The sequence below is a fragment of the Lissotriton helveticus genome, chromosome 2_1, assembly GCF_964261635.1.
Source record: "Lissotriton helveticus chromosome 2_1, aLisHel1.1, whole genome shotgun sequence".
NCBI classification, from domain to species: Eukaryota; Metazoa; Chordata; class Amphibia; order Caudata; family Salamandridae; genus Lissotriton; species Lissotriton helveticus.
In genome coordinates, this window is record NC_136059.1 from 284,556,448 (window position 1) to 284,583,929 (window position 27,482).

The following is a 27,482-nucleotide window of genomic DNA, read 5'->3' on the forward strand; positions in this document are numbered from 1 at the left end:
TCGAACTTATTCCTGCATGGCAAACTACATGCCCCACAATACCCCGCGTAATCGATCAAACACGTGACAATGGAGGCGGGGTTAAGGTGAAATAAAAACAAGCAATCACTCATGCAGGTTGTAAGCTCGTTTGTTCACGCCCAAGATGAAGGGGCTTGGCCCCGAAACGCGTCGGCGAAAGATAATAGAATGCCGGGGAAGATAGATGCAAGTAGCACAACAGCCTGGAAGGCGGGAGGTGACGTGTGCCTTCTCAATGCTTAGGGCAATTTGGTATAACATTAACGCACGGCGGCCTGGCCGTGGAGAAGGGCACCACCGGCAGCTGAAGGAAACGCCCTCCATCGACTGCACGGAGCTGAAGTTTGGAACTGATCCGAGCTGCCAACAGTGTCACGTCCCCATGTGCATGATGGGCTTGCACCAATCCTACCTGGAACTCACTCAGAGTAACAATGTAACTTTAATTGAACCTACAAATTCGAACTTATTCCTGCATGGCAAACTACATGCCCCACAATACCCCGCGTAATCGATCAAACACGTGACAATGGAGGCGGGGTTAAGGTGAAATAAAAACAAGCAATCACTCATGCAGGTTGTAAGCTCGTTTGTTCACGCCCAAGATGAAGGGGCTTGGCCCCGAAACGCGTCGGCGAAAGATAATAGAATGCCGGGGAAGATAGATGCAAGTAGCACAACAGCCTGGAAGGCGGGAGGTGACGTGTGCCTTCTCAATGCTTAGGGCAATTTGGTATAACATTAACGCACGGCGGCCTGGCCGTGGAGAAGGGCACCACCGGCAGCTGAAGGAAACGCCCTCCATCGACTGCACGGAGCTGAAGTTTGGAACTGATCCGAGCTGCCAACAGTGTCACGTCCCCATGTGCATGATGGGCTTGCACCAATCCTACCTGGAACTCACTCAGAGTAACAATGTAACTTTAATTGAACCTACAAATTCGAACTTATTCCTGCATGGCAAACTACATGCCCCACAATACCCCGCGTAATCGATCAAACACGTGACAATGGAGGCGGGGTTAAGGTGAAATAAAAACAAGCAATCACTCATGCAGGTTGTAAGCTCGTTTGTTCACGCCCAAGATGAAGGGGCTTGGCCCCGAAACGCGTCGGCGAAAGATAATAGAATGCCGGGGAAGATAGATGCAAGTAGCACAACAGCCTGGAAGGCGGGAGGTGACGTGTGCCTTCTCAATGCTTAGGGCAATTTGGTATAACATTAACGCACGGCGGCCTGGCCGTGGAGAAGGGCACCACCGGCAGCTGAAGGAAACGCCCTCCATCGACTGCACGGAGCTGAAGTTTGGAACTGATCCGAGCTGCCAACAGTGTCACGTCCCCATGTGCATGATGGGCTTGCACCAATCCTACCTGGAACTCACTCAGAGTAACAATGTAACTTTAATTGAACCTACAAATTCGAACTTATTCCTGCATGGCAAACTACATGCCCCACAATACCCCGCGTAATCGATCAAACACGTGACAATGGAGGCGGGGTTAAGGTGAAATAAAAACAAGCAATCACTCATGCAGGTTGTAAGCTCGTTTGTTCACGCCCAAGATGAAGGGGCTTGGCCCCGAAACGCGTCGGCGAAAGATAATAGAATGCCGGGGAAGATAGATGCAAGTAGCACAACAGCCTGGAAGGCGGGAGGTGACGTGTGCCTTCTCAATGCTTAGGGCAATTTGGTATAACATTAACGCACGGCGGCCTGGCCGTGGAGAAGGGCACCACCGGCAGCTGAAGGAAACGCCCTCCATCGACTGCACGGAGCTGAAGTTTGGAACTGATCCGAGCTGCCAACAGTGTCACGTCCCCATGTGCATGATGGGCTTGCACCAATCCTACCTGGAACTCACTCAGAGTAACAATGTAACTTTAATTGAACCTACAAATTCGAACTTATTCCTGCATGGCAAACTACATGCCCCACAATACCCCGCGTAATCGATCAAACACGTGACAATGGAGGCGGGGTTAAGGTGAAATAAAAACAAGCAATCACTCATGCAGGTTGTAAGCTCGTTTGTTCACGCCCAAGATGAAGGGGCTTGGCCCCGAAACGCGTCGGCGAAAGATAATAGAATGCCGGGGAAGATAGATGCAAGTAGCACAACAGCCTGGAAGGCGGGAGGTGACGTGTGCCTTCTCAATGCTTAGGGCAATTTGGTATAACATATATATATATATGTGTATGTATGTAGGGTCCGATTCGTCTTTTGTGTCCAGTGGATGGTATGCGGACGAAGTTCCTGTTATATATATATATATATATTACCTACTGGCGGTCGCCAGTAGGTATATATAGTTAGGATTTTTTCCCTATGGGATTTTTGAAAATTCTATGTCTAATAACTTTGGCGTTTGTGGACGGAATTGGCTGAAATTTTCAGCAAAATGGAACATTTTGTTTCTGAGCAGCCCCTGGAAATTTGGGGGGAGTTGGTCCAGGGGGGGCCGAGAAAAAAGGGGGGTCCCAAAACGTGTTTTTAACATTGAGTTTTCCATAGGGCGGTTAGCCTCACTTTTAGCCCGAACGGCTGAATGGATTTGCACGAAACTTGGCAAAATTGTAGGGACTGGTAGCCCGATGTGCCTTTTGTAGGTCTCAATATATGTGCTGCAGTGGATTTTGAGAAATTAACGTTCAAAAAAAGATATATATCTGTAAGCGCGGACCAGGCAGCGCCCCGGTTCGCGTACTTGACGCGTAACGGAACTTCGCGTAGCGAAGCTGATTGGCTCTCCGGTGTCTGTCAACATTCTAAACAGTCCGGAGCGGCCGCCATCTTGTCTCTCGGTAGGATCGAGAGACAAGAGGAGGCCAAAACAAAGGGGGAAATAACTATAAGGGGGCATAGTAGATCCTCGCTGACCCCCTAGGTGGTTAGCGCCCGGTACGCGAACCGGGAAGCGTTCTGGGGAGCGTACCACAATGAAAAATGAATGATAGACTTTTCAAATGCTGTATGTTAATTGATTGTTGGTTTTGTTGATTATTTTTTATTTTTTTTTATTTTTTAAGCTTTTTTTATTGTTTCATAATTTATTAAACTTTCTAACATTTCATTGTCAGAAATTTCATAATAATCATGGAATATAGATTGTAGTCTCTGAGGTTGTAAAATGTCCTCATTTGCAAGGAGGTTATCTACTGCTTGTACACATTGCAGTAGTTCTTACCGGTTCGCAGACCGGGTCGCGGCATCAATTTGAGCTAACGGAAAGCTTTCCGGTTCGCGGACCGGGAGCGAAACAAAAAAAATATTTTAAAAAAAATTATTAATAAACATATAAAATATATTTTTGGATTTAAAGAAGAATACATTTTACAGCTATAGATATTAGCTTTTAAAAAACCAATGAAATTCACTGAAAAAACCATAGGTTATAGACCATATATAGTTAGGAATTAGCATTTACAAAACCTTGAAAATTCACTGAAAAAACCATAGGTTATACACCATATATAGTTAGGAATTAGCATTTAAAAAACCTTATTTTACTCACACAAAACCATTGAAATTCCATATATAGTTAGTTGTACTAACTATATATCGCGCACCCGCAATCCACTGCTGATCATGTCACATATTACATCATTCATGACATGGTCAGTGACATCACTGATGACATCTCAAATGACATCACTGATGACATCACTGATGACATCTCAAATGACATCACTGATGACATCACTGATGACATCTCATTTGACATTACTGATCACATCACTGATGACATCATTCATGTGATAATACGATGAAGCTCTTCAGACTCTAATATAACCTTAGATACACTCAGTGTAAACAGACACTCACAGACTGTCACTCATCCATGGAGTTACTCACACACCTAGTCAGTCATGCAAAGAATCAATCACACCTCCATTTCCTCAACTATACAGTTATACACACCTTACTTATTCAAACATATACTAACACATATTTACTCTCTTATACAATCCCTGATACAAGTTCACAATGATCCATACAGCCACTCACACATTCACTGGCTCTTTTGCACAGTTATTTATATATGTCAACTCTCACATGTACTGTGTTTTACATATGTACTTACTTTGACATGTAGCACTGAGATATCCATTCACTCACCAATACACTCATGCACACAGTCAACCGCCCATACAGCTGTTTCCACATGCACTTTTGAACCCATACATCTAGTGAATCAACTGCTCACACATCTATGCACAGAGTCATACACCTCCCAGCCACCCATAAACACTCTCAGTCTCCCATACAAATACTTGGGCAACCAATCAATAACCCATATAGTTAATCATATAGCTAATGATCAACACATGCAGCATTTTATAGAACAACAGACATAATGATGCACAAATTGAGACAGTTTAGTCACTAACCCATGCACTCAGTGAGACACATTTAATCACTCACTCATACAGTCAGTCATGCCCCTACTAAATCCTTCATCCAGACATTTATACATCCACTCATTCTTAAATATGTAAGACATATTTTAACTTTACAGAAAAATACAGTCACTGGATGTTGTCATCAGTGATGTCATCAGTGATGTCATTTGAGATGTCATCAGTGATGTCATCAGTGATGTCATTTGAGATGTCATCAGTGATGTCATCAGTGATGTCACTGACCATGTCATGAATGATGTAATATGTGACATGATCAGCAGTGGATTGCGGGTGCGCGATATATAGTTAGTACAACTAACTATATATGGAATTTCAATGGTTTTGTGTGAGTAAAATAAGGTTTTTTAAATGCTAATTCCTAACTATATATGGTGTATAACCTATGGTTTTTTCAGTGAATATATATATATATATATATAACAGGAACTTCGTCCGCATACCATCCACTGGACACAAAAGACGAATCGGACCCTACATACATATATATATATATATATATATATATATATATATATATATATATATATATATATATTTACACAAAAACTCAAACGCCACCTCCAATCCCAACTCGGATCAGCGAAGCAAGCAGGAGACGACCACCAAGTCGAATTACAAGTTCTTTATTGCATATCAGCTGGATAAAAGGGCAGCCCTTGTTCACATGCAAATGACCAAATGTAACTTTTCTTTTTATAATGCTTAGTGACCCGCCTACATCCCGCCTCCAACCAGGTCATGTGACCATAAAGATAGAAAACATACTGTGCATAGGACTTCTGTGTGCAAAATACGCAAATATCAATGTAAAGTGCGCCACATAGAAATGAACATATATTGACAATCTAGTAAAAAACATACTTGTTTTACCGATTCATTTGTTATAGCAGGATAAATCCTTTCTTTTCTGTTATCTATAACATTATATTTCTGTATAATACATAGAGAATGCACATTGTTATGTTATCAGCGGAGAATAATAGCAAGAAAAAGGCAGGGAAGCTTATAGTGCTACTAATAGTGACACCCGGTCAATGCCTAAAGTGCGAGAAGTTATATTACACGTGCAAACTGTCGGGATAAAGTGCTGCAGTGCATGATAAATCAACCTGTAATTGTAATGCATAAATGCTATCTTAACAATTGGGATCAAACAAGACCTCATTTTGTTAGAAAAAAGTGAATTAATACATTACATATTGGTTTTATTTGATTTTGAATTTTGAACTTGAACTTGAATTTGAATTTTGAATTTAAAAGTACTTTTAGAGCGCACGTATACCAGCGGTTTCTTGGCGCTATAACTAACGGGCTCTGAGGTTACAAACAAGGAGGGCAGAGGGAGAATTTATTCAAAGGACTTTGTGAATAGGTGGGTTTTAAGACATTTACGGAATTGTGGGTAGAGGGTAATGGAACGAAGTTCAAGGGGAAGGGAATTCCAGAGGGTGGGGGCAAGGACAGCGAATTTAGAGCCTCCCCATTTCTTTCTCCGGAAGCGTGGGATGGTAAGGAGGGACTGGGAAGAGGAGCGGAGATCCCTGGTGGGAACGTATAGGACGATCTCGGAGGAGATGAACGCTGGCGCCATACCAAGTCGGGCCAGGAAAGTAATGGATGCGAGCTTGAATTGGATTCTAGCTCGTACGGGAAGCCAGTGTAGGGATTTCAGAAGAGGGGTAGAGTGGTGAAATTTAGGGAGATTGAAGGCCAGGCGGGCCGCCTGGTTTTGTATCTGTTGTAGGCGACGCAGACTGTATGCAGGAATACCGGCATATAGGGCATTACCATAGTCCAGGCGGGACACCACCATGGCCAGGATGATAAGTTTGAGGGCAGAAAAGGTAAAGAAACGAGACACCCTGCGAATAGTGCGTAGTGAAAGGAAAGAAGAGGATACCACGGAGCTGACCTGGGAGTGAAGGGTGAGTTGAGAATTGAGTTTTATACCTAGTGTTTTGACTGAGGGAGAGGGAACAGGAGAAGGACCGAGAGAGGGGGGCCAAAAGAGGGAGGACCAGGGGCTGGATGAACCACCCGTCAACACCAGCTCGGTTTTGTCCGGGTTGAGTTTGAGGTGGTTGTGGTTCATCCAGTCCCTGATATGGAGCATCACAGTTTGAAAGTTTAGGACGGCAGAGGGAGAAGAGAGATTGAAGACCAGCTGGAGGTCGTCCGCGTAATTGAATACGGCGACCTCCATCTGTTGAAGAGAGAAAATCAGGGGAGCAATATACAGATTGAACAAGAGGGGAGAAAGAGAAGAGCCTTGGGGAACCCCGCACTGAACTCTCCGGACGTCCGCCGTGAAGTCACCCAGGCGAACGGCCTGGGTGCGGTCGCTCAGGAAGGAGGATAACCAGACCAGGGCAGTCCCTCCGATCCCCGCCGCCTTGACACGGGAGAGAAGAATGGTATAATCCACCGTATCAAAGGCGGCTGAGAGATCAAGGAGCACAAGGGCCTGGTGCTGATTAGTATCCAAACCCTCCCTGAGGGTGTCCAGGACCGACATGACGACGGACTCCGTAGAGTGTGTGGGGCGGAATCCAGCTTGACGGGGGGGCAAGAGCTCCATACTTCTCCACAAAGGAGCTCAGGGCGCTGGTGACGTGGCGCTCGAGCACCTTGGCCAAAAATGGCAGGAGGGAGATGGGGCGGAAATTGGCGGGGACAGAAGGGTCTGCCCCAGGTTTTTTCAAAATGGGCACAATTACCGCAGATTTCAAGGAGTTAGGAACTATGCCATGAGCTAGAGAGCTGTTAAGGAGGTGAAGGGGGGGGTCTGGGCAAGAGACAAAGATATGACGGAGAATGTGAGCGGGGCAGGGGTCGAGCGGAGAGCCAGATTTGATCAAGGGCACCAAGGAGGTCAAGCTTTCCAGAGTGATAGGGGGAAGGGTGGTGAATACGCCCTTGGGGGAGGGACAATGAGGATCAACAAAAGATAAGGAAGGAGAAGGGATGTTGGCCTTGATGGTGGTAATTTTGTCAATAAAATAATTATTGAGAGAAAAGCAGAGTTCTTCGGACGGGGCTGGTTTGAGAGTGGTTCTGTCCGAGAACGCCAGGTTGTTAACGATAGTAAAAATCTCCTTGGACTGGTTCTCCGCGGCTAGGATTTTGGAGGAGAAGTATGATGTTTTAGCCCCCAAGATGTCTTTTTTATACTGGATGAGTGTGTTGGTGTATTCCAGTTTCAAAGCGGGGCAGTAGTTTCTCCTCCAAGCCCGCTCCGCGCGGCGAACTGTTAGTTTAGTTAATTTATCATGGTTAAAAGTGAATAAAACCCCCTGTGTATAAAAAAGTAATAGCAAGGATCTGATAAAAAACAGAATATTGGATATATATATACACACGTATGTACACATGAAGAAGCTGGAGAACTGATGGATACATTACAATGGCTAACAGGGAGCCTGAATAGCCATTGTGGAGCAACAAATCATCCATCTAAAGGGGCAAGAAAGCTATCCCAGATAATCATTCCACAGGCAACAGGGAACCTGACTACCTGGGGTCTATGTGTGCGTGTTTGGGGAGTCCATACCAGAGCCCCGACAGAACATATTACAAGAAGTTATGCAAGTCCTCGGTGTTATTCAGTCCGTTGGGCCACTTGCTGTCGAACTCGAGAATCATGTTAGACTCCAATTGTCTCAGTTTCAGCTCTCTATTACCTCCCCTTAGAAGTTTAGGTACCGCTGCCACTACATAATAAGTTAAGCAATTCACATCCTTATTGTGTTTGCTTTGAAAATGGCGAGCCACCGGATATGAGGGGTCGCTGTGAAGGATGGCTCGGAGGTGTTGTAAAATCCTGACGTGCACCTGTTTGGTACTGCCTATATAATTCAGGCCACAGGTGCACGTCAGGACGTAGACTGCGAATTCCATTTTACAGGTGTGATTGCCTGTGATGGGGATTTCAGTGCAACTGAATGGGGTGCGGTAATGAGTTTTGCTCACACCAAACTTGCAGGCCCTGCAGCTAGAGCATTTGCGAAACCCAGCTGCAGGTTGCATCCAATTCGCCTTATGTTTTAGTTCGGGACTGCTTTGATCCAGACTAGCCCCCATACTGCGAGCTCTGCGAAACGGAACTAATGGTTTATTCGGTAGCATGCACCCTAATATATTGTCTGTGACAACAATAGACCAATTCTTGTTAATCTGTCTGATCTTAGTTTCTTGATCACTGAAGGCCGAAATGAATCTAGGACAGTTATTTTGTAGCTCATCTACAGCAGGGGTAGATACTATAGCCTGGCTACTAGTAGTGTCAGTGGGGGAAAGGCTGGCCCTCGTTCTTAAATTGGCTTTGACTAATGCCTGCTCAAACATAGTGTCTGAATAGCCTCGACTTTTTAGCCGGTCTCGTAGTTCCCCCACACATCGATCAAAGTCGTCAGTGGAACTACATATTCTTTTGAGCCGTAAAATTTCACCAAAAGGAATGCTGTTAATAGTGTGTTTGGGTGGAAACTGGAGGCGTGCAGGGTGGTGTTACCTGCGGTAGGCTTTCTATGCAGTGTAGTTATATATATATATATATATATATATATATATATATATATATATATATATATATATATACTTGAAGATGAAGGATCACAAGAAAACAACAGCCAGCCAGGGCTATATATATATATATATATATATATATATATATATATATATATATATATATATATATATATATATATATATATATATATATATATATAATGAAACAAAATGCAGTCTCCCACATCACTGCGAATGCAGAGACCACGCAAATCCAGCATATTTCTTTGGCACAAAGATTTTATTCAAATAGAGCTACTAAATTCGATGCGTTTCAGGCATCCGCCCTTGCTCACAGATCGTCAGTTAATGCTTTTGTCACCATTTAAATACAATTTTTTTTCCTCCAACTTTTTTTCCCTTTTCCAACCCATTTTTTTCATACACCCCATGTGATCATAGAAATGAAGGACATACTACAAACTACAGACCTAGCAGTCTTGTTTCATTCCGTTTTAACCCTCCTGTTTTGTTGTCAAGATTCTAAAAACTTTATACATAATATAATCTTTGCAAAACATATAAAAGCCTATTTCACATAGAGTTTAGTTAACATACCCAAGTAAACTGTATAAATAGTTTATTCAAGAGACGGGGTTTATAATTTTCATAAAGAATCTTTTGCAACTCCACTAATTTATAAATACCTGCTTAAATGCAATAACCCAAGAAAAACCATTGAAACTGTTGAAACTATTATCTGTTTCAAAGAATGATATCAGTTTACAGAGTTGGCCATATGGCAAAATATAGTGACATCTGATATGGTACAGATTGTCCATCGCTATGTTGGCACTGTAAAGTGTAAAGTATCACAAATAACATGTGCAAATAGCATGTCTATCTGGATGTGCAAATAACGCAATAAAAAGTGCATGGTATTGATGTGCAAATTACGCAATCAAAAGTGCATGGTATTGATGTGCAAATTACGCAATAAAGTGCTAGAGTGTACGTAAACAATTCATGTGCAAATAATCGCAATCAAGAACATTGTGTTTTGTAAACAATACCACTCATATAATTATATTGATACAAACACTATCTCTGCATCAGATCTCTGCATAAATGCATATTGGGATAACTTCTCCAAAAATGAGATGTAGGATATATTTAGGCATGGAATATATATAACATTTAGACAAGAGGGTAACATAGAGACAAGTGGGCAATGTCAGTGCTAAATTGTCTATGTCCAAAAATATAAAGTGCACATATAATAGCTACTATCAAAAAGTGGAAAAGGAGAAAAATGAAAATGAAAATAGGTTAATAGCTAATGTTGTTTTCAGGAATTCAATATCATTGAGGCAGTAGGACAGGAAACTCCATCCTAAAACTGCAAAAAGGGACTAAAATCAAATTTAAAAAAAACGTGCAGATCTAGCTATCTCCAGTAGATCGTTCTAGTTAGGACCACGTTTCCATAGGAAAAGCGTTTTTTGATTTGCTTAAAACTTTGGCGTTGTTTGACGAATGTTTACGAAATTTTTCAAAAAGTTTCTATCTTTACATCAGCTCCTATCCTGAAAGTTTGGGGGTGACTCTTCAAGGAGGGGCTGAGAAAATGGGGGATCCCAAAATGTGTTTTCTCCGTGCAATTTCCATAGTAAACTTTAGACAAAGCTACATGTAAAACTGCAGAACGGAATTACACCAACTTTGGCAGGGAGAAAGGTCTTGGTCCAGAAAGCACACTTTTGTTTAAATGGGGTAAGTCCATTCAGTAGTTTTAGAGAAATATCAAAATTTACAGATCTCGATATTTGAGAATTCTGACATCTGATTGGCTGAGGCGTTACGAGCACGGTCGTGCGGCTCATTGGCTGCGAACTGTTGAAACTAGGAAGTGTTGGCAGCCATTTTGTGACTGAGTTAAAAGGTGTAGGGGTAATAAAAAGAAAATAATTGAATAAGAGGGTATAGTAGGAACACTGTGGTCTTAATTTAAGCAGTCTGTATGGTGCAGAGGCAGGGAGTTTGAATGTTGCAAAGGCTCTGGAAATCCCTCCTGGAAAACAATGCGCCGTATTGCGACAAGCAGTAAGGTTGTGTAGGCTCTGGAAATCCCGTCGGGAAAACAATGCACCGTATTGCGGCAAGCAGTGTGTAGGGTGCACTGTTGCGTAGGCTGTAGAAATCACGTCCTCAAAACAACAATGCGCGGTATTGCGGCAATGTTCAGTAGGCTGTGGAAATCATATCGGGAAAATAACAATGTGCCGTATTGCAGCTTTCCTTTAATATAATGGGCAGTAATGTTTACATATAATGCGGTGTTCACTTTTATCACGGACAGTGTCACTTTGTTAGATGAAGTGTAATATGTGGGAGAGCATGTTCTGTTCCTGTGCGTGGAACAAAATTAACGTTTAATTGGCTGAGGTGTTCCAACAACGAGCTCAATGTTCATTGGCTGCAAACAATTAAAAGTAGAAGAATTGCCAGCCATTCTCTCCCCCTCCCCGGAGCATCAGGGATATCTGATTGGCCGAGGTGTTGCCAGCCATCCCCTTCCCCTGCGCGAAGTAGCAGGGACATCTGATTGGCTGATGTGTCCCAAGCAGGACCTTCCCAAGTTAAGGTTCATTGGCTGTGAAGCATTTAAAAGTAGAAGTGTTGGCAGAGATTCCCTCCCCCTCTGCGGATCACCATGGACATTTTATTGGCTAAAGTGTTCAGAGTACAAGTTTGCTCATTATTGGCTGGGAGCGGTTCCCTGCTACGATACACTTCAATGGAGTACGGGAAAACAAAGTAGTAGCAGGGAGGGTAGGACACTATTAACTCTGTACAGTGGTCACAAGGTGGTAGACTGGGATTGTGAAGGTAAAAATAGTTTTTTTATATATTTTAAGGGCCATTTATATAATTGGCGTGGGGTGCACAAATCACGGCGGAAAAATAACAGAGTGTGTTGTAGTCTTCTTTTTATTAAGTTTGCGGGTGGGATACTTTCCAGGAGCACTATTTACTTATAATGTGGTTTTTACTTTTCTGACAGGGAGGAGTCGTTGGGCAGCAAAAATTTCAGTCTAGGTTTGAAAACGTTTTTATTAAGCAATTACAAATAAACTTTCTTCGGCAACCGACGCTTTATGTATTAAAGGGGTGACAAATAAAAACTCAATTGATAAAATATCCCTTAAGCGTGGCCACACCCTCCCTTTTTTCTGCTATAGTTTGTAAAAGTGTTGCCCCATATTCTTGATAATATAAGGGGGCATGAGTTACTTTTAGATAAAGTAGAAAATAAGTGCTACAAGAAACACTCCCGCACTACATCATCTCAGATCACAATAACAAGTAAAAAACAGTTAAACACAAATGACTTTATTTTACATAGAAATGTACACTTCATCATTTTTTACAATATGTATTCTGTAGAATTCGGGAACGTTCTGTCGTAGTGCTTAGAGGTCGCTCACTGCTCCACTAAAAAATCACGTACTCTTTTAGGAATATATAGGATACTAGTATAATAATATACACTACTGGTCCTATATATTCAATAGGGAGAAGGTGAATAGGAACCGCAACTGAGAATAATAGAATTCAGAAATGTAGGGTTTATCAAAGATATTCACTAAGAAAGTACGTATGCAAACTATTGTTTTATAGACTGCAATTTCGAAAAATATTCTCACTGTAAAAATATTTGATCAAGTAAGTTTATAAAGGTCAGTAAGCTGTATTTCAGATGGTTTACTCCTGGCGCCCACAAATCTCCAATTCCTGTTCTGTGACTATATGACACTCTATTATAATATAGAGAGTGTCACTGATGCCACACGAAAAGGAAAATAAAGTTATGAATACAAAACAACATCAATAACTAAATACTTTCCAGCGGTGAATATGTTCAGAGCTTCTTTTCTCCAGGACTTTGAAATCTTTAATCTTCGCGGCGACGGGTCATACACTCCTCTGAGATCATAATGACTGTGAATATTATAATATACATATTCACACTATATAATCCCAAGGGGGAAACAGAGTTAGATACCAGAAGCTGCTGACGTTACATATAAATCTTTAGTCTTCGCGTGTCATCAGTGATGTCACTGACCATGCCATGAATGATGTAATATGTGTCGTCATGAGCAGTGCATTGCGAGGGCGTGATTTATAACGGTGGAATTTCTATGGTTTTGTAAGAGTGAAATGTCCAGCTAACTACCCATGGTTTTTTCAGTGAATATATATATATATGGGGAGGGGCAACTCAGCCCTCCTTCCCAAACCTTCTTGGGCCCCAGAGATCCCATCTACAGGGTCCAAACTTTAAGGGGAGGGGGCATGCAGCGCCCTCCCCAAGCCTTATTAGGCCACGAGAACCCTATTCCCAGCACCAAATATAATAAAAAAAGGGAGGGAGCCGTGTGGCTCCCCTCACTTAACCTTTATTGGACCCGGGGACCCCATCCCCCAAGGCTGTGTCTTATTTAGAAGGGGATGTGAGCCATGTGGCTCCCCCTTCCCGAGACTTAGTAGGCCCCGGGGACTCATCCTCCGGGGTCAAATATTATACAAAAATGGAAGGAGGGCCACTCGGTCCCCGTGCCTTCTAAAGCCTCATAGATTCCATCCACCAGGGCTGTCTATTTTTTAAGCGGGGGATTGGGCCATGGGGCCACAGGACAATATTTTATTTTAAAGAGAAGGCTGGGCACGTGAGCCCCCTTCCCCAGCCTTATTAGGCCCTAAGAATCCCAATGCAAGTTTTACTTGTTTGACTCCTTTCTCTGAGATCTGTGCACTATAAAGCAGAGTTTTTGGGCCGGATCCCAAAACCTATTTGTCAGGCCGTTTTACATGTACTATTTGTTACATTAGCAGTCTTTGGTGCAAAAATTTTCTACCACCTGATCATGAAAATCGATTATTGAAAATGGAAAGGCGTGACAAGAATATATGGACATATATGTTGCCATGCATTTTTGTTGTTGGTGATGCACTATTTTGTTTTTTACGCTGCTGTGGTTTTGGGCTATATTATTGTACTGTGATATTGTTGGGTTATATTATAGTTTTTGTGCTGCATTCTTTTGTGACATTTTTGTTGCGTTTTGCCCTGTGATGTTTTTGTTTTCATTTTATTATGTCTTATGTTAATGTTTATTGCTCAGTGTGCTGTGTAATAACTTGTAGACTTTCATCAAATGCTGCATCATTTCCTTCTGGAGCCACTCATTTGTTTTAAAGTTTCAGTGACGGCAACATTTTACCCCTGGTTAAAGTGGTAAAATGCCACGGTTTCAGTTATTTAAGACACCAGTCAACTCAAAACTGCAGTAGATATTGCTCATAAATTAGCACTTCCAGGTACATAAAACGTAAAGTGAGCCCCTTGCTCGGACTCCTTTTGGCAAGTGCTTGGGGCATTGTTCCAGATTCTCGGTCCTCTTGACTACCCTCTCGGGTGTTCATGGACTGTGTGGTCGGGCATACCCACTCAGGCAACCCCAATATCTCCAGGTGCTCCACCTCTTTCCAGATGAACTGCCCCATTTACACAGCCGACAATCGACTGGCATGGATGGACTCGCAGCTACCCTCAAGGAACATGACCCGCACCCCCCTTCAAAATGACCCAGAGTCACTAGCTAGTGACTGTCATGATTGTCAGCTACTGAAGCCTGGTGGAGTACATTAGCAATTACCCGCTCTGAAAACACGAGATGACACCTAACTGTAGGCATACTAGCTCCTGTGCCTCTCAGAGCCTCCACCCGCTGCCCATTGATCGTGACCCACTGCCTGACCTTTCTAGTTTATGCTAGGCATGTGCGCCTTTGGCACCATCTCTCCGTCACCCAGGGACACTAGAGCAACATCTGCACTACCCCCACACTATCTGAGACAATCTCCTCCCCAAGCGGTAATCTAGCCAGGCCAAGTGTCTGCCCACCGGTGAAGGCATTGGCCTCTTAGGACACTTTGCATCACCCTTCAAGTGCCTGTACTTATGGTGGCCATAGCACTTAGGGGTGACTTTCCCTGAGAACATATATCAGGGAACCCATTCTTCTTCTGCTTAGGTGGGGATTAGGAAGTTTATCCCATTGAACTGTTTGGGGGGCCTTTATAGAACTAATTGTTTTTTTACTTTTATCTACACCCCGCCCTTCTGGTGGGCACCCTGTCTACCCTTTTGTTGCCCGTTGCCCCACATCCAACCGCTTACGGGAATAATCCAGGACATCCTCCCAAGACTGGTTTTGCTGTTTCTGAAATCTAATGCAGTACTTCTCTGGGGTGTGTCCAAACTTGGTGACAAGGATGGCTTTCATGGGAGCATACTTCATCTGGTCTTCTGTCTCTAGTTTGAGCAGGGTGTCCCTCCCCACAGTAGGATAATCATTTAGAGAATTTCCCCCAGTACTTCTCTGAGACCCTGTACATCCTTCGGGCTACCTCATAGACTGAGAACTACTTGTCGATATCATCCCCCACCACATAGCTGGGCACTGGATCTTTGATTGTGGGTTTTCTTATCCCCATTGGACACAGCTGTATCACTGGCACCATTACTGTTGGACTCTGCATGCCTGACACTAATGTCCATCTCTCTGAGGCTCCTTTCATGAGTCAGTCGCTCCAAAGCAAGTTTTTCCTCCATGGCCCGTTTCTTTTCATCAGTCTTTCTAAGCCTCAGACTTAGCCTTTCTCTCCTCTGCCTACCATTTGAGTTTGGTCAGCTGCAGCTTGAGCTTTCTCAGCTTTCCTGTCCTCGAGCTTCTCTGCTTAAAGGCCATTGGGCAATATACTGCTCCCTGGCCTGGGTGGGGGCACAAATCTTCTAGGCATGTTGTCCCCCCCTCCTGCTGGGTGCTACAACTCCAGACCTGTGCCCAGGTCCTTATCTTGCACCTCCATATCATCCTCCCCTTGCTGGTCTTCTGCTGCCCCCAGTGATCGATGAACCTCCGCCCAGGCCATCAGAGCCTTCTGGAGCTTCAGCTTCCTGGTGTTCCTTCATGACTGGAAGTCCCCTCTCCTTACAGAACTAGTTGAGCTCAACCACAGTGTAGTTATCTAGGTTGGCAAGCTCAGAATCCCTCCTTGCAGTTGTAGCCTCCGGCACAAACAGGTAGAATAAGGGTGAATTTGGGAAAGCGAAAGAGCCAATCAAGGGGAATTTAAAAGAAACTAGAAATGGTATCAAATTATTTATCTGGGATTTTAGTGTTATATAAAGTCAATCTATGGCACTGCACAAGTACTGAATCCCACTACTGAACACCAATGTAGAAAATTGGGTTACGGGTTGAGGGGGGTGAAATCCTACTCGAGAGGAAACCACAGTTCTTTTCAGGGTGAAACGCAAGCAAACCCCAAATTAACCTGTGCTCAGCTGTCTGATAGCTTGGTACAAAAGCAATCAGGCTTATCTAAGCGGTAATTTGTAAAGTATTTATGCAGTACACAAACAGTAGGTAACTAAAAATCCAAGAAAAATCCCACATCAATTAAAAACCATAGAGTAAAGTTTAATCAGTAGACACCAAAACCACAAAAATCCAATTAGTAGAACCAGAGATAAGGAATTTGTAATGTTTTTAAGAAATAAAGCGCGAAGTAAAAAGCGCCAACCGCGGTCATCTGGCCGCAGTAAACAGGGTGCAAGTTTAAGTGGAGTGCAGGCCAGATACAGGACTGAGGTCAGTCTGCTTTGAAGTACCTTGTGGCTTGGGTGTAAAGATGCAGAGTCCTTATGTCGAGCTGCGCTGACTGTCGAACTGGCGACGAGGAGCTGTGATGTGAGCTCCTGCTGCGAGATTCCTCGTGCAGCAGCGGAGTCGATGACCGTAGTAGACAAAGCGCTCCGATGCGAGGTCCCTTGTGTTGCGTCGAGGAAGCAGGTAGGGCTTGCGCTGCAATGCGTCGGTGCAGAGACGAGATGAGTCACACTGGCCCAATGTTGTTGTCTAACTCCGTTGCCATCTGAGAAGCCACCAGGCTTGCAAGGATTTGCTCTAAGATACGTCTGCGTTTCAGGACTAGTTGTATTGCGCTGGGCCGTAGTCTACATTGCGCTACGTGAGGATGTGTCCACATCGAAGAAGCCTGTTTTGTTCTTTGTGTCTTGAACAGGAGGCCAGCCAACTGACCTGTGGACATTTCCTGGAGTTCTGGGTCCACACAAACCGGCCGGATTCAGCAGGGCAACTCATAGTGCCAGAAGATTCATGATCCAGCAACAGCAGCCCTCCAGCAGCACAGCAGTCCTTGGTCAGCTAGCGAATCAGTAGGGCAGACTTCACCGTTGTGCAGTCTGCCTTCCTGGCAGAGTCCACAATTGATCTAAAGAGGTGGGTCTGAGGGTCCACTGCTCACACCTGGTACCCACTTTGAAGTGGGAGAAGCTTCTAGAGTCCTTATCCTACAGAGGTGCCTGAAATGTCCTTCCTCCCTTCAGCTTGTCTCAGGAGCACAAAAGACTAGTGTGAAACCCTTTGCGAGTGAGCTGAGGCAGTATTTTTATGTGCAAGTGTGGTAGGTGACTTCTTTACCCCCCAATGAAGTCACAGATGGCCCATCCTGACCATGGATATTCCCAGTTTTTCTTACTGTCTGGGAGTAATACACAAAGATCATCACCAATTACCCCTAGCCATGTGACCAAGGATACAGGCACCAAATGGTTGGGGCAAGACAATATCAGCTTACTTCTAAAAGTGGCATTTTCAGAACAGTGTCTTAAAGTCAAGCCTTACTATTAAAGAGAGTTTAAAATTACAATTCTTTAGAGACTAAACTCAACATTCCTACCTGCTCCCAATTGAAAGTTATTATTTATTAAATGTAATAAGGTAACCCAGTGTTATCTAATGAGAGAGTTTTTCACTACTAGTACAGGTAAAAGTTAAAACTGCATGATCAACATTTTAAATACACTGCACCCTGCTCTCTGGGCTGTTAAGGGCCTACCCAAGGGGTGACTTGTATGTATTAAAAAGGGAGGTTTAGGCCTGGAAAAGGTTATTTTGCCAGGTCGGATGGCACTTTAAAACTGCATACACAGACTGCAATGGCAGACCTGAGACCTGTTTAAAAAGCTACTTAAATGGGCGCCACAATAGGTGCTGCTGTCCCTCTAGTAGCATTTCATTTACAGGACCTAGTTACAGATCGTATTACTTTATTAGGGTCTTACGTCAAAATAACTGTGCCAATTGGGCAGAAGTCATTTTGACCATGTTTAGAGGAGAGAGTACAAGTACTTTTGCACTGGTTAGCAGTGATAAAGTGCGCAGAGCACTAAGGCCAGCAAAAAAAAAAAGTCAGCAAAAAGAGGAGGATGGAAGGCTAAAAGTTGGGGGACAACTTGACAAGGAAGTCAGGCCCAACAATGAACAAGTATTCTGAATAGGTCTTTGAGCCTCTGACGGACACTGAGAAACTTTCTCTGTTTTAAACCTCATCTCCAAAGCTCACAATCCTGGCCTGTTATAATCACTTGTAGGTGACTTATTTCAAAAGTATGCACTGTTTAAGAATAATAGGCTACACAAAAAATACAGAAACACAACATCCTGGAAATAGCTAACACTCTTCTTAGGGAATGCATGAGTAAGTAAAACGTGAAATATAATCAGGAGCAAAATCACTGACATGTTTTAACGTTCATTGTTTCGAAACAAATCATTCTTTTTGCCACAAAAATTAAGGCCCTGATTATTGGGACCCTTCTGAATGTCAATTTTTAGTTAATACCAATTACTAATGGATCTGAGACCTGACCAGAACCGGCTTACTTGAAGCCCTGCACAAACCTTCTAGTGATGCGTTGCTACCCCAGAAAACTGTTTTTATAATGCTATGGTAAAAAAGGTTTTGCACCAAGCATTGCCTTATTACCACAGACAAGTTTTTGGGTTAGCCAAAAATATTTTGCGACGTGGCCCTCAATTTTCCCTTTGTGATAAGATTCGAAGTATTGGAAAAGGTCCCATAGCAAGAGGAACATATGCAATGCTAAAGGCTGATACAATGTGGTAAATGTGGTGTTTTTCTTGATTTGTTCAATCCAATACTTGTTTCTGGAATGAAGTTCTTTCATGCAAAACTGGATATCAGTAAGAGTCCCATCCGTATGCCAGATGAGCGATCACAGCAAAGCAGTGCTGCTATACGGTGGGACAAAACAATACGTCCCACACAATGATCCTTTAAAGTTAGTCCATCTGGCAGTGTCGTACTGGCCGCGAGGCCAGACTGACGCTGCAGTAAATAAACGTACAGAAAAAAATACTCCTAAACGCAGTAGGTGTTTTCAGAATGTTCTGATGTTCTGCTTAATTCCTCTTTCGGAACTGAGAGAATCTCAATGTGGGATAACTACAAGAGATGTGCTACAAAGTCGAGCAATGTTTGCTCGCGTTTCAAGAACCACTCTTGGTTACACTTGTTGCCCATTGCAAAATTTTGGAATTCGCTTTTCAGCTCGGTTACGATGCATGTAGAAATCCTTGACCCATCTTGCCCTAGTGCCAACTGTGTTACTAGCTTCAGTTTCCTGCTAAATTTCAAGCATTGGTTGCAGAAAAACTTTAGGGTTCGTTCTTTTGCCCTGGCTGAGCATCGCTCAGGTTAAAATGGTAAATTCTTACTTTCCTCACAGCTGTGGCACCACACCTAACTCTAACTGCTTTTAAGGGATTTAAGGCACTTTCCTTTTAGCAGGTAAGATGTTCGCAAAACTGGAGAGCCTTGCCAAGATGATTAAATAGCAGTGGAAAACTGTTATAGTATCTACAAGTCACGGCAGGTTACGTTGAAAGAGCAACATTAAAGGTGCTAAAATAATTCAGCACTGATGTGGCAGCGCCTAGAGACCTTCTGCATAGGAGTGTGCTATAAACGTGATCTCATGATAGGTTTCTGCAACATAGGAAGGTGGTACATATAGTTTTTATCTTGCAACGTATTCTTTTATAAATTCATATTATTGAGCATCCCTTGGTAATCAAGGGTTCACATTTTTCTTCACTTACTCCAATCGTATAATGTTTTGGGCTCGCAAGACTTATTTGTAGTGTCTTGTGAAACTTCTTGCACTATGCGTAATTCCCATAGTTTTTACGATAATTGCGGTAGCATGAAAGGAAGAAATTATGCAAATTGGCGCACTTTTTTGTTTTGAGAAATTAGAACATGTTCTCTGGTAGTATGTTGTTCTGTTTTACTGGATCATTTTATGATGAGTAGGTACTACATGCTGTGGGATAAGTGACCCCAAAGTGAATTTGATCACCCTACCCAGTCTGTAGATGGTTCATCTATTCTAGACAAAGGTCCAAGACTTCTGATATTTATGCTGCTTTTCAAAGTTAGCACGCAAGCCCGGTGTTGGAATTAAAATTCTTCAGGGGCATATACATGTCTAGTTGCTCTTTCCTTGGTAGTGAATGACCACAGAACAAGAAACTGATGTTTAAGCTATTCGGCCACTCTACATTAAGTTTGTTTTGGGTTTAAATTATGGCCTAACAATTTTTTATGATGCTTGCTACATCCGTATATAGAATATTAGACTGGTGTGGCGTAAGGGCAGTAGTACATAAATATTTCTTTCAAACATTATTTTACAAGCAAAGGCAAAGCCAATTTTGCTTACTTTTTAAGTGTATGCAAAACAGCCAAAAATGTCATGTTTCTGCCCCATTGAAAAGATTTTAAAATATAGGCACACGGATTTAGAAAAAATTGGACAAAACTGCATGCAATAAAACTGCTGCATGGGGGGAGGGGGAATTGGGCAATGCAGTAGTTAGTTTTCTTCCAATTAACTAATTGGCCACTCAGCCTAAAGATGCTAAAGCATGTGCCAAGTCACAGTGGTAAGTGACGCGTTACTTGGGATTTGTACTAATATTATGATATCACAATATAAATCAGAAATTGGTAAGCCACTATACTTTAGTGGATCGTGCTATGCATGGAATCCAGTTGTGTGTGCCGCTTGCACCCCTTTGCACTTACTTTCCTTAGATCTGGAAGTTTGTCATTATGTAAAGCAATGCCCGCCTCAACCTTCAGCTCAAAAAAACGTTGGTGTGCCTTAGTCGATCACATTCTCATTTGCTGCACTTTGTATTCTGTGGCAGCCCATTGCATGATGCGAGCGCCTGTTCTAAAATTTAGGAAATCTAGACCAAAATTCAAAGGAAAGCATATTTGCTTCATATTCTGTCATGCTACCAGCATAAAATGGTGCGCAGTGAGTTTGGTCCGTTTGTGCCACGGTTAAAAGCTTTTTAACAATTTTGTCCTCAAAAATAGCACCTGGTTTACAAATGGAATCTATTTTTGCATATACATTTTCAATTTTTCAATAGGTTTTAGCAGCCCTTCATTTTAAATGGTCTTATATCTTGTTTTCCTTAGGTCTACAATGGCGTTGGAGCCAATGGATCTCCAGGAAAAACGTTCAAAGTACATCTACAGCTCTGGGACACAGCTGGGCAAGAGAGGTAATTCCTGGCTCTCTTTAAATGATTCAGTGTGTTTAGGTTTGTTATTAAAAAATATTTTATAATTACCAGAGCCCAGCTTTGTGCTTTGCGTATTGGCATACTGTGAGCTAGAAACCACAAGATGCGTACTCTGTTATGCAGATGGAGAACTCTGTGGTACATGGGAAGAGTTTTTGAGTAGGAGTAGAATGTTTGCCCCATGGTGACTGCAACACAAACAAAACCACCGGAGTTGAATCGGTTTGGCTTGGAGAGGGTGGCTGCATCGATCAGCTGCTTCTTTGATGTTTTTTCAAACCTACTCTCTCATCAACAACACCACTACTACTTTAGTTCCTTGGGAGATGGTGGATGAAATAAATGGCGTTGGAGGCTGGGGCTGAATTACATAGATGGCACTATTACATATTTAGCATCTGCATTTCTGGATTACATAGATTGCACTGCTACCGGTTCAATTTTGCACTCAACAGACTGACCACGTTACAACTGTCCTGATCAACACACACATATATAACTATAACGCAAATGTCAAATGATGTTATCACAGTTAACTGGCCTGAGAATGAGACTGGTCACTACCTCACAGGTTGCATGTAACAATGACTTGGAAAAGGGAAGTAACTCTGCTAATGATCACAAGGCCTCATCAGTACGATTTTGTTCAATATTGTTAGATGCGTCAATTCAATCCTTGATTTAAAGAGGTAGAAAGTCGGATTTTGTGTCTAATGGGTGAGATCATTAAATAGTTTAGGTATTCCAATAGCCTCACGAGTAACTAGGTATGTTTGAATGTGCATGCTTGAGACATAAAATGTGACTGTCACAGTCTCCTTGTAATTTCACAGATTTCGAAACCATAACATCTCCATCCCACCATCGACACAAAGCTGGAAATCAAAAATTGATGCATCTCTTATGGTTTATGAAGACAAGCTTCTGAGAAATAAGATTAAAACAAGAAAAATTGATATACTTATTTCCAAACAAGTTGAGTTATTAATAGGCAGTAGTGGTCTATGGCAGTGGTTCTTAACCTTTTGACTTCTGTGGTCCCCTACTTAATCATCGCAGGAATCCAGGGATCTCCGTCCACCCCCATCCCAACCCCCCACCACCAAATCATTATTAGGGGAAACACCCGTTACAACGAATGCATCGCATCGCGATGCCATCGCAACGCAACTATTACATTGCGCCGGGCTCCACAACGCATGCTATCCGTACGCATGCTAGTACATCGCATTCACAGATACATCGCTAGCGATTACATCGCTAGCAATGCCAGGGCTCCACAACGCAAGGTGACTTCAATAGATGTGAGATTGTAAAAATGTATACATGACTTTGGTGAGAATATAAAAAGCAAATAAATTGATGAAGGCGACTTCAACAACGTGTGAATTGACTTTGGTGTGAATATAAAAAGCAAATAAATTGGTGAAGGCGACTTCAACAACGTGTGAATATATGTTTGTATGACAGCCGACTTTAGTTCCGACTTTGGTGTGGAATTCTTGAGAAATAAATAGATGTTTTCACAACGTGGTGTATAAACTGCATGACTTTGGTGAATATAACAAGCAAATAAATAGATGAAGGTGACTCCAACAACGACTTTGGTGTGGAATTCTTGGGAAATAAATAGATTTTTTCACAACATGGTGTATAAAGGGGAGTGGATGTGGTCTGACGGCTAGCGCGGCTGACTTTGGTGCTGGGAAAGCAGGTTCGAGCCTCCTATCGAGCCATACAAATTTAAACATGACTTTGGTGTGAAATAAATAGATGCTTTAAAAAACAACAAATAATGATGTTCCGACTAAGGTGTGGAATTGGTGTCCAATAAATAGATGTTTTACAAACAATTAATATGAATCATGTATCTTTGGTGCTGGTATTGAACACTGAGGTGCTGTGTGCAAGTTCTGTAGTAGGGGATCTCTGTTATAGTCATAATCTAGTGAATAGTCCCGCCCATGTGCGTGGGCCCCGGAGCAATCAAAAGTAATCTCTTAAAGTGTCGAAAAATGCAGACCTGCACAGACATTTAAGAGAGAATTAAGAAAGATAATGCAGCCTATAACACAGGCTACACTGTCCAGTACTTCAACTAGAAATTCCACCAAAAAAATCCACAAAACAGCGAAGCCTGTACAGATTTCCCTTGCTTCAACAGCAAAACCCCCCTGGAATGATAGAGAGGAGGATCTGGACAGACAAGCCCCATAGGCTGCCATTATGTGGCTCAGAACAGGATACTGTGCCTTTAAGAGAACTTTCCAGAACTTCACAGTATCCCAGAATGCACTGCAGGTCCCTTTTACTTCCAGTTCTTTTTTCCGGCTCCTGCAAGCAGGACCCTGGAGCATTGAGCGCTCCCTTTTCAAGGGTTTATTGGTGATTTTTCACTATTAATTTCGATTTGAGTGCTTCTAAAGTACTTTAGTGCTGTTCTTCTTGGCTTTTGCTCCTTTTTGATGTCAAATATGCCTGCATTATTTGACAAATGCTCGGAGTGTTCCAGGAAGAAGGCAAAATCAGATCCCATGAGGTGTGTATCCTCTGCCTTCCCTCTTCCCATGTTCCAGAGGAGTGTGAGATTTGTCAGGGCTTCTCTGGCAGGACCCTGAAGGACAGACAGAAGATCAGGCTTCAGGCACTCGAGGAAAGAAGGCTGAAGGTGCAAGGTGGGTCTGGAGGGGCTTCTTCTGCCCGTGCTGAGGCCTCTGGGGGGCTCCCCAGAGGCAGGAAGACCAGAAAGCGTGCCCACTCTCCGTCTGGGTCGATTGCACCGACCACGACCTCGAGAGGGATGACCACGGTCTGTTCCCCATCTCCCCAGGGCTCTGGGGCGAAGGGCCGTCGACGCGCGACGTCGAGGGAGTTACACAGACCGCCGTCGAAGTCTCCTGTGACGATTTCGTCGTCATCTTCGTCGGACTCGACGTCGAGTGATCGACGTCGAAGGGCCCGGCGTCGGCGCTCGCCGTAGGCGAAGAGGAGAAGATCGTCGTCGAGGGGAACCGTGTCGTCGAGGAGTGGAGCGCCGTCGAGGCGGTCGAGGTCGCCGTCGAGGTCGCCGTCGAGGCGGTCGAGGTCGCCGTCGAGGCATGGAAGACGGTCGACGCCGAGGAAGAGACGCTCGACGTCGAGGGGACGACGCTCGCCGTCTGGTCACCGTTCTTCGACGTCGAAGAAGCGGGAGAAGAGGCCTGATGCCATGGGAGGCTCGCCAACGTCCCAGGCTGGTGGTGGATCACCGGGCTCTGTGTATTCCGAGGTGTATACGCCGTCGCAAGTTACGCCTCCGCCGCCATTGCCGAGGGGTCCCCCTCCGAGGGCTCCTACCCCTCCTCCTTTGCCTCCGCTTCCGCAACCCGTACCTCAACCTCAGGTGCCACTGAAGCCGCCTCCGGTTCCTCTGAGGTCGTTTTCATTACCCAGGTTTCCGACCCCTTCCAAGGGGACTCCTAAGCCGCAGGCCCCGGCCAAACCCAAGACGCCCGCTCCGGTGGAACCGGCGGATCGCCCGAGGCCTAGGAAGTCAAGATCACGCTCCGGACGGAGAGGAAGATCTAGGAGTCGGCGCAGATCCTCCCCTAGATCTAGACACCGCCATAGGAGGCGAGGATCCAGGTCCGCGCACGGACTCCTCCAGGACACGATCCTATTCGCCGACCTTGTCAGATTCCCCGGGGACAAGGGTGTCTCCGGTGGACGACATCGGCACGTTCCAGGAGGTTCTCCCGAGGGGGGCGACAAAGTTAGGCATCACAGTGAAGGCTCCTACACCTACGACGTCCGTGATATTTGAGACACTTCACAAGAAGCATTTGTCTCGCCCCCTGCTGCCGTTAGTGCCAGGTTTGGTAGAACCTGCGGAGGAGCTGTTCCTAACGCCAGCGGTGGTGAAGGCCGCTCCCTCCCGACTTCTGAAGAAGTACAGGGCCCCGGATTCTGACCCGGCTTTCCTGCAGATGGATCCAGTACCCGACTCCATTATAGTGACGGCGGCCAGGAAGTTACACTCTACCTCCCCGTCCTCCACCGTGCCGCCTGATAAGGAAAGCCGATGGATCGACTCGGCTGGGAGGAAGGCTTGTGGGACTGCTTCCACTACCATGAAAGCCTCCAGCGATTCGGCTTTGCTGGGGCGGTACGACCGTGCCCTGTGGGATTCCCTGCAACAGTTCACGGAACTTCTGCCACGAGACAAGAGGGAGGACTTCCTAGAGATCCTTAAGGAAGGGATGCTGGTTTCAAACCAGGTCATCAGCGCGGCTGCGGATATCTCTCTTTTGGGGGCCCATGGTTACTGTCATGGGATCAACCAGCGCCGTCATGCTTGGCTCCGGCTCACGTCACTCAAGCAGGAGGCCCAGCAGCGGGTGGCCAATCTGCCGTTTTCAGGAGAAACACTGTTCGGAAAACATGCCGATGATGAGATGGCCTGCATGAAGGCGGAGGCAGAGACCCTGACGGCGGTGGGCTTGGAGAAGCCCAAGGAAAAGAAGTCCTACCGTCCGTTCCAGAGACCGTTCGGTGCACAGGGCAGAGGGCGAGGACAGTCTTCGGGACAGCAGCAGCAACAACAGCAGCAGTTCCAGAGACCCTTCCAGAAGCGCCAGAAGGGTAGAGGTGGACAGCAGTCCTCTACAGCTAACAAAGGCCCGGCCGGGTCTCGACCCTGAGCGGTTACTTCCCCTTCATCCGTTACCCGCTCCGGTGGGGGGGGGGGGCGTTTAATTTTTCTCAGAAAAATTACTCAGGACAAGTGGGTGCTGAATATTGTTTGCAATGGATACAGTCTTTGGTTCACCAGCCCTCCTCCATCGATTCCTCCGGTCAGCTCGCAGTATCAACTGCGCGAGCTCCAAGCGGAGGCCGATATCCTGTTAAGGAAAAGGGCGATAGAAGACGTACCTCTGTCTCAAAGAGGAAGAGGTCTGTACTCCCGGTTCTTTCTGGTCCGCAAGAAGGACAAGAACGAGTTCAGGACCATTCTGGACTTGCGTCAGGCAAACAAGTGGATTCGCAGAGAAAAGTTTTGCATGCTGTCGTTGCATCAGATTTATCCTCAGTTGCAACAGGGAGACTGGCTATGTGCAATAGACCTACAGGATGCGTACTTCCATGTGCCCAATGCACAAACACAGGAAGTTCCTGCGGTTTCAAGTCGGCACCAATCACTATCAGTACACGGTACTGCCATTCGGGCTGAAGTCTGCGCCCAGAACTTTCTCGAAGTGCATGGCAGTGGTAGCAGCACACCTGAGGAAGAACAAGGTGTTTGTCTACCCGGACGATTGGTTGATCAAGGCCTCCTCCTTCTCGGAAGCTCAAGCGCACTTCCAGAAGACGTGCGTTTTTTATTGAACAAGCTGGGGTTGCACATCAACATGTCCAAGTCTATCCCGACTCCGGTCCCGTGCATTCAGTACTTGGGGACCACCATCGATACGATGTCAGCAAGCGTGTCTCCTTCGGAGGAGCGACGATTATCACTCCTTCGGAAGGCTCAGGCTCTTATGACCGCTCCATCTACAACAGTGAGGAAGGTGTCTTCTCTACTGGGATAGATGGCCTCTTGTATCTTCCTGACGCCACACGCGCGGCTGCACATGAGACCCCGCTGCAAGAGTGCTTGGAGGATCAGTGGGACCAGAGGAGAGGATCTTGGGACGACAAGATACGACTGTCTCTGCATGCTCTTCAGTCTCTGAAGTGGTGGTGTTCAGCGGAGAATCTCCTCAGACGAGTTCCCTTCCACAAGGACATTCCCCCTCAGACTATCGTGACTGATGCTTCTCTCCAGGGCTGGAGAGCGCACTCCGGGGATTTTCATATTCAAGGGACGTGGTCCCCGACGGAGTCCACGTACCACATCAATTTCCTGGAACTCAGAGCTGTTCACTTGGCACTGAAGGCCTTTCTACCGTCTTTCCAGACCAATTCTCTGCTTGTTCAGACGGACAATACG

General features: G+C 44.6%; 1 protein-coding gene across 2 annotated transcripts in view; it reads left to right on the plus strand.

Annotated features, from left to right (window-relative positions):
* Positions 1-27,482, plus strand: part of RAB27B (RAB27B, member RAS oncogene family) — a 787,666-nt gene that overhangs the window by 607,542 nt on the left and 152,642 nt on the right. For both annotated transcript variants that reach the window (XM_078674822.1, XM_078674821.1), the window contains one exon: positions 21,408-21,493. In XM_078674822.1, coding sequence (XP_078530948.1) covers positions 21,408-21,493 — 86 coding nt within the window. The remainder of the gene's footprint in view (positions 1-21,407; positions 21,494-27,482) is intronic.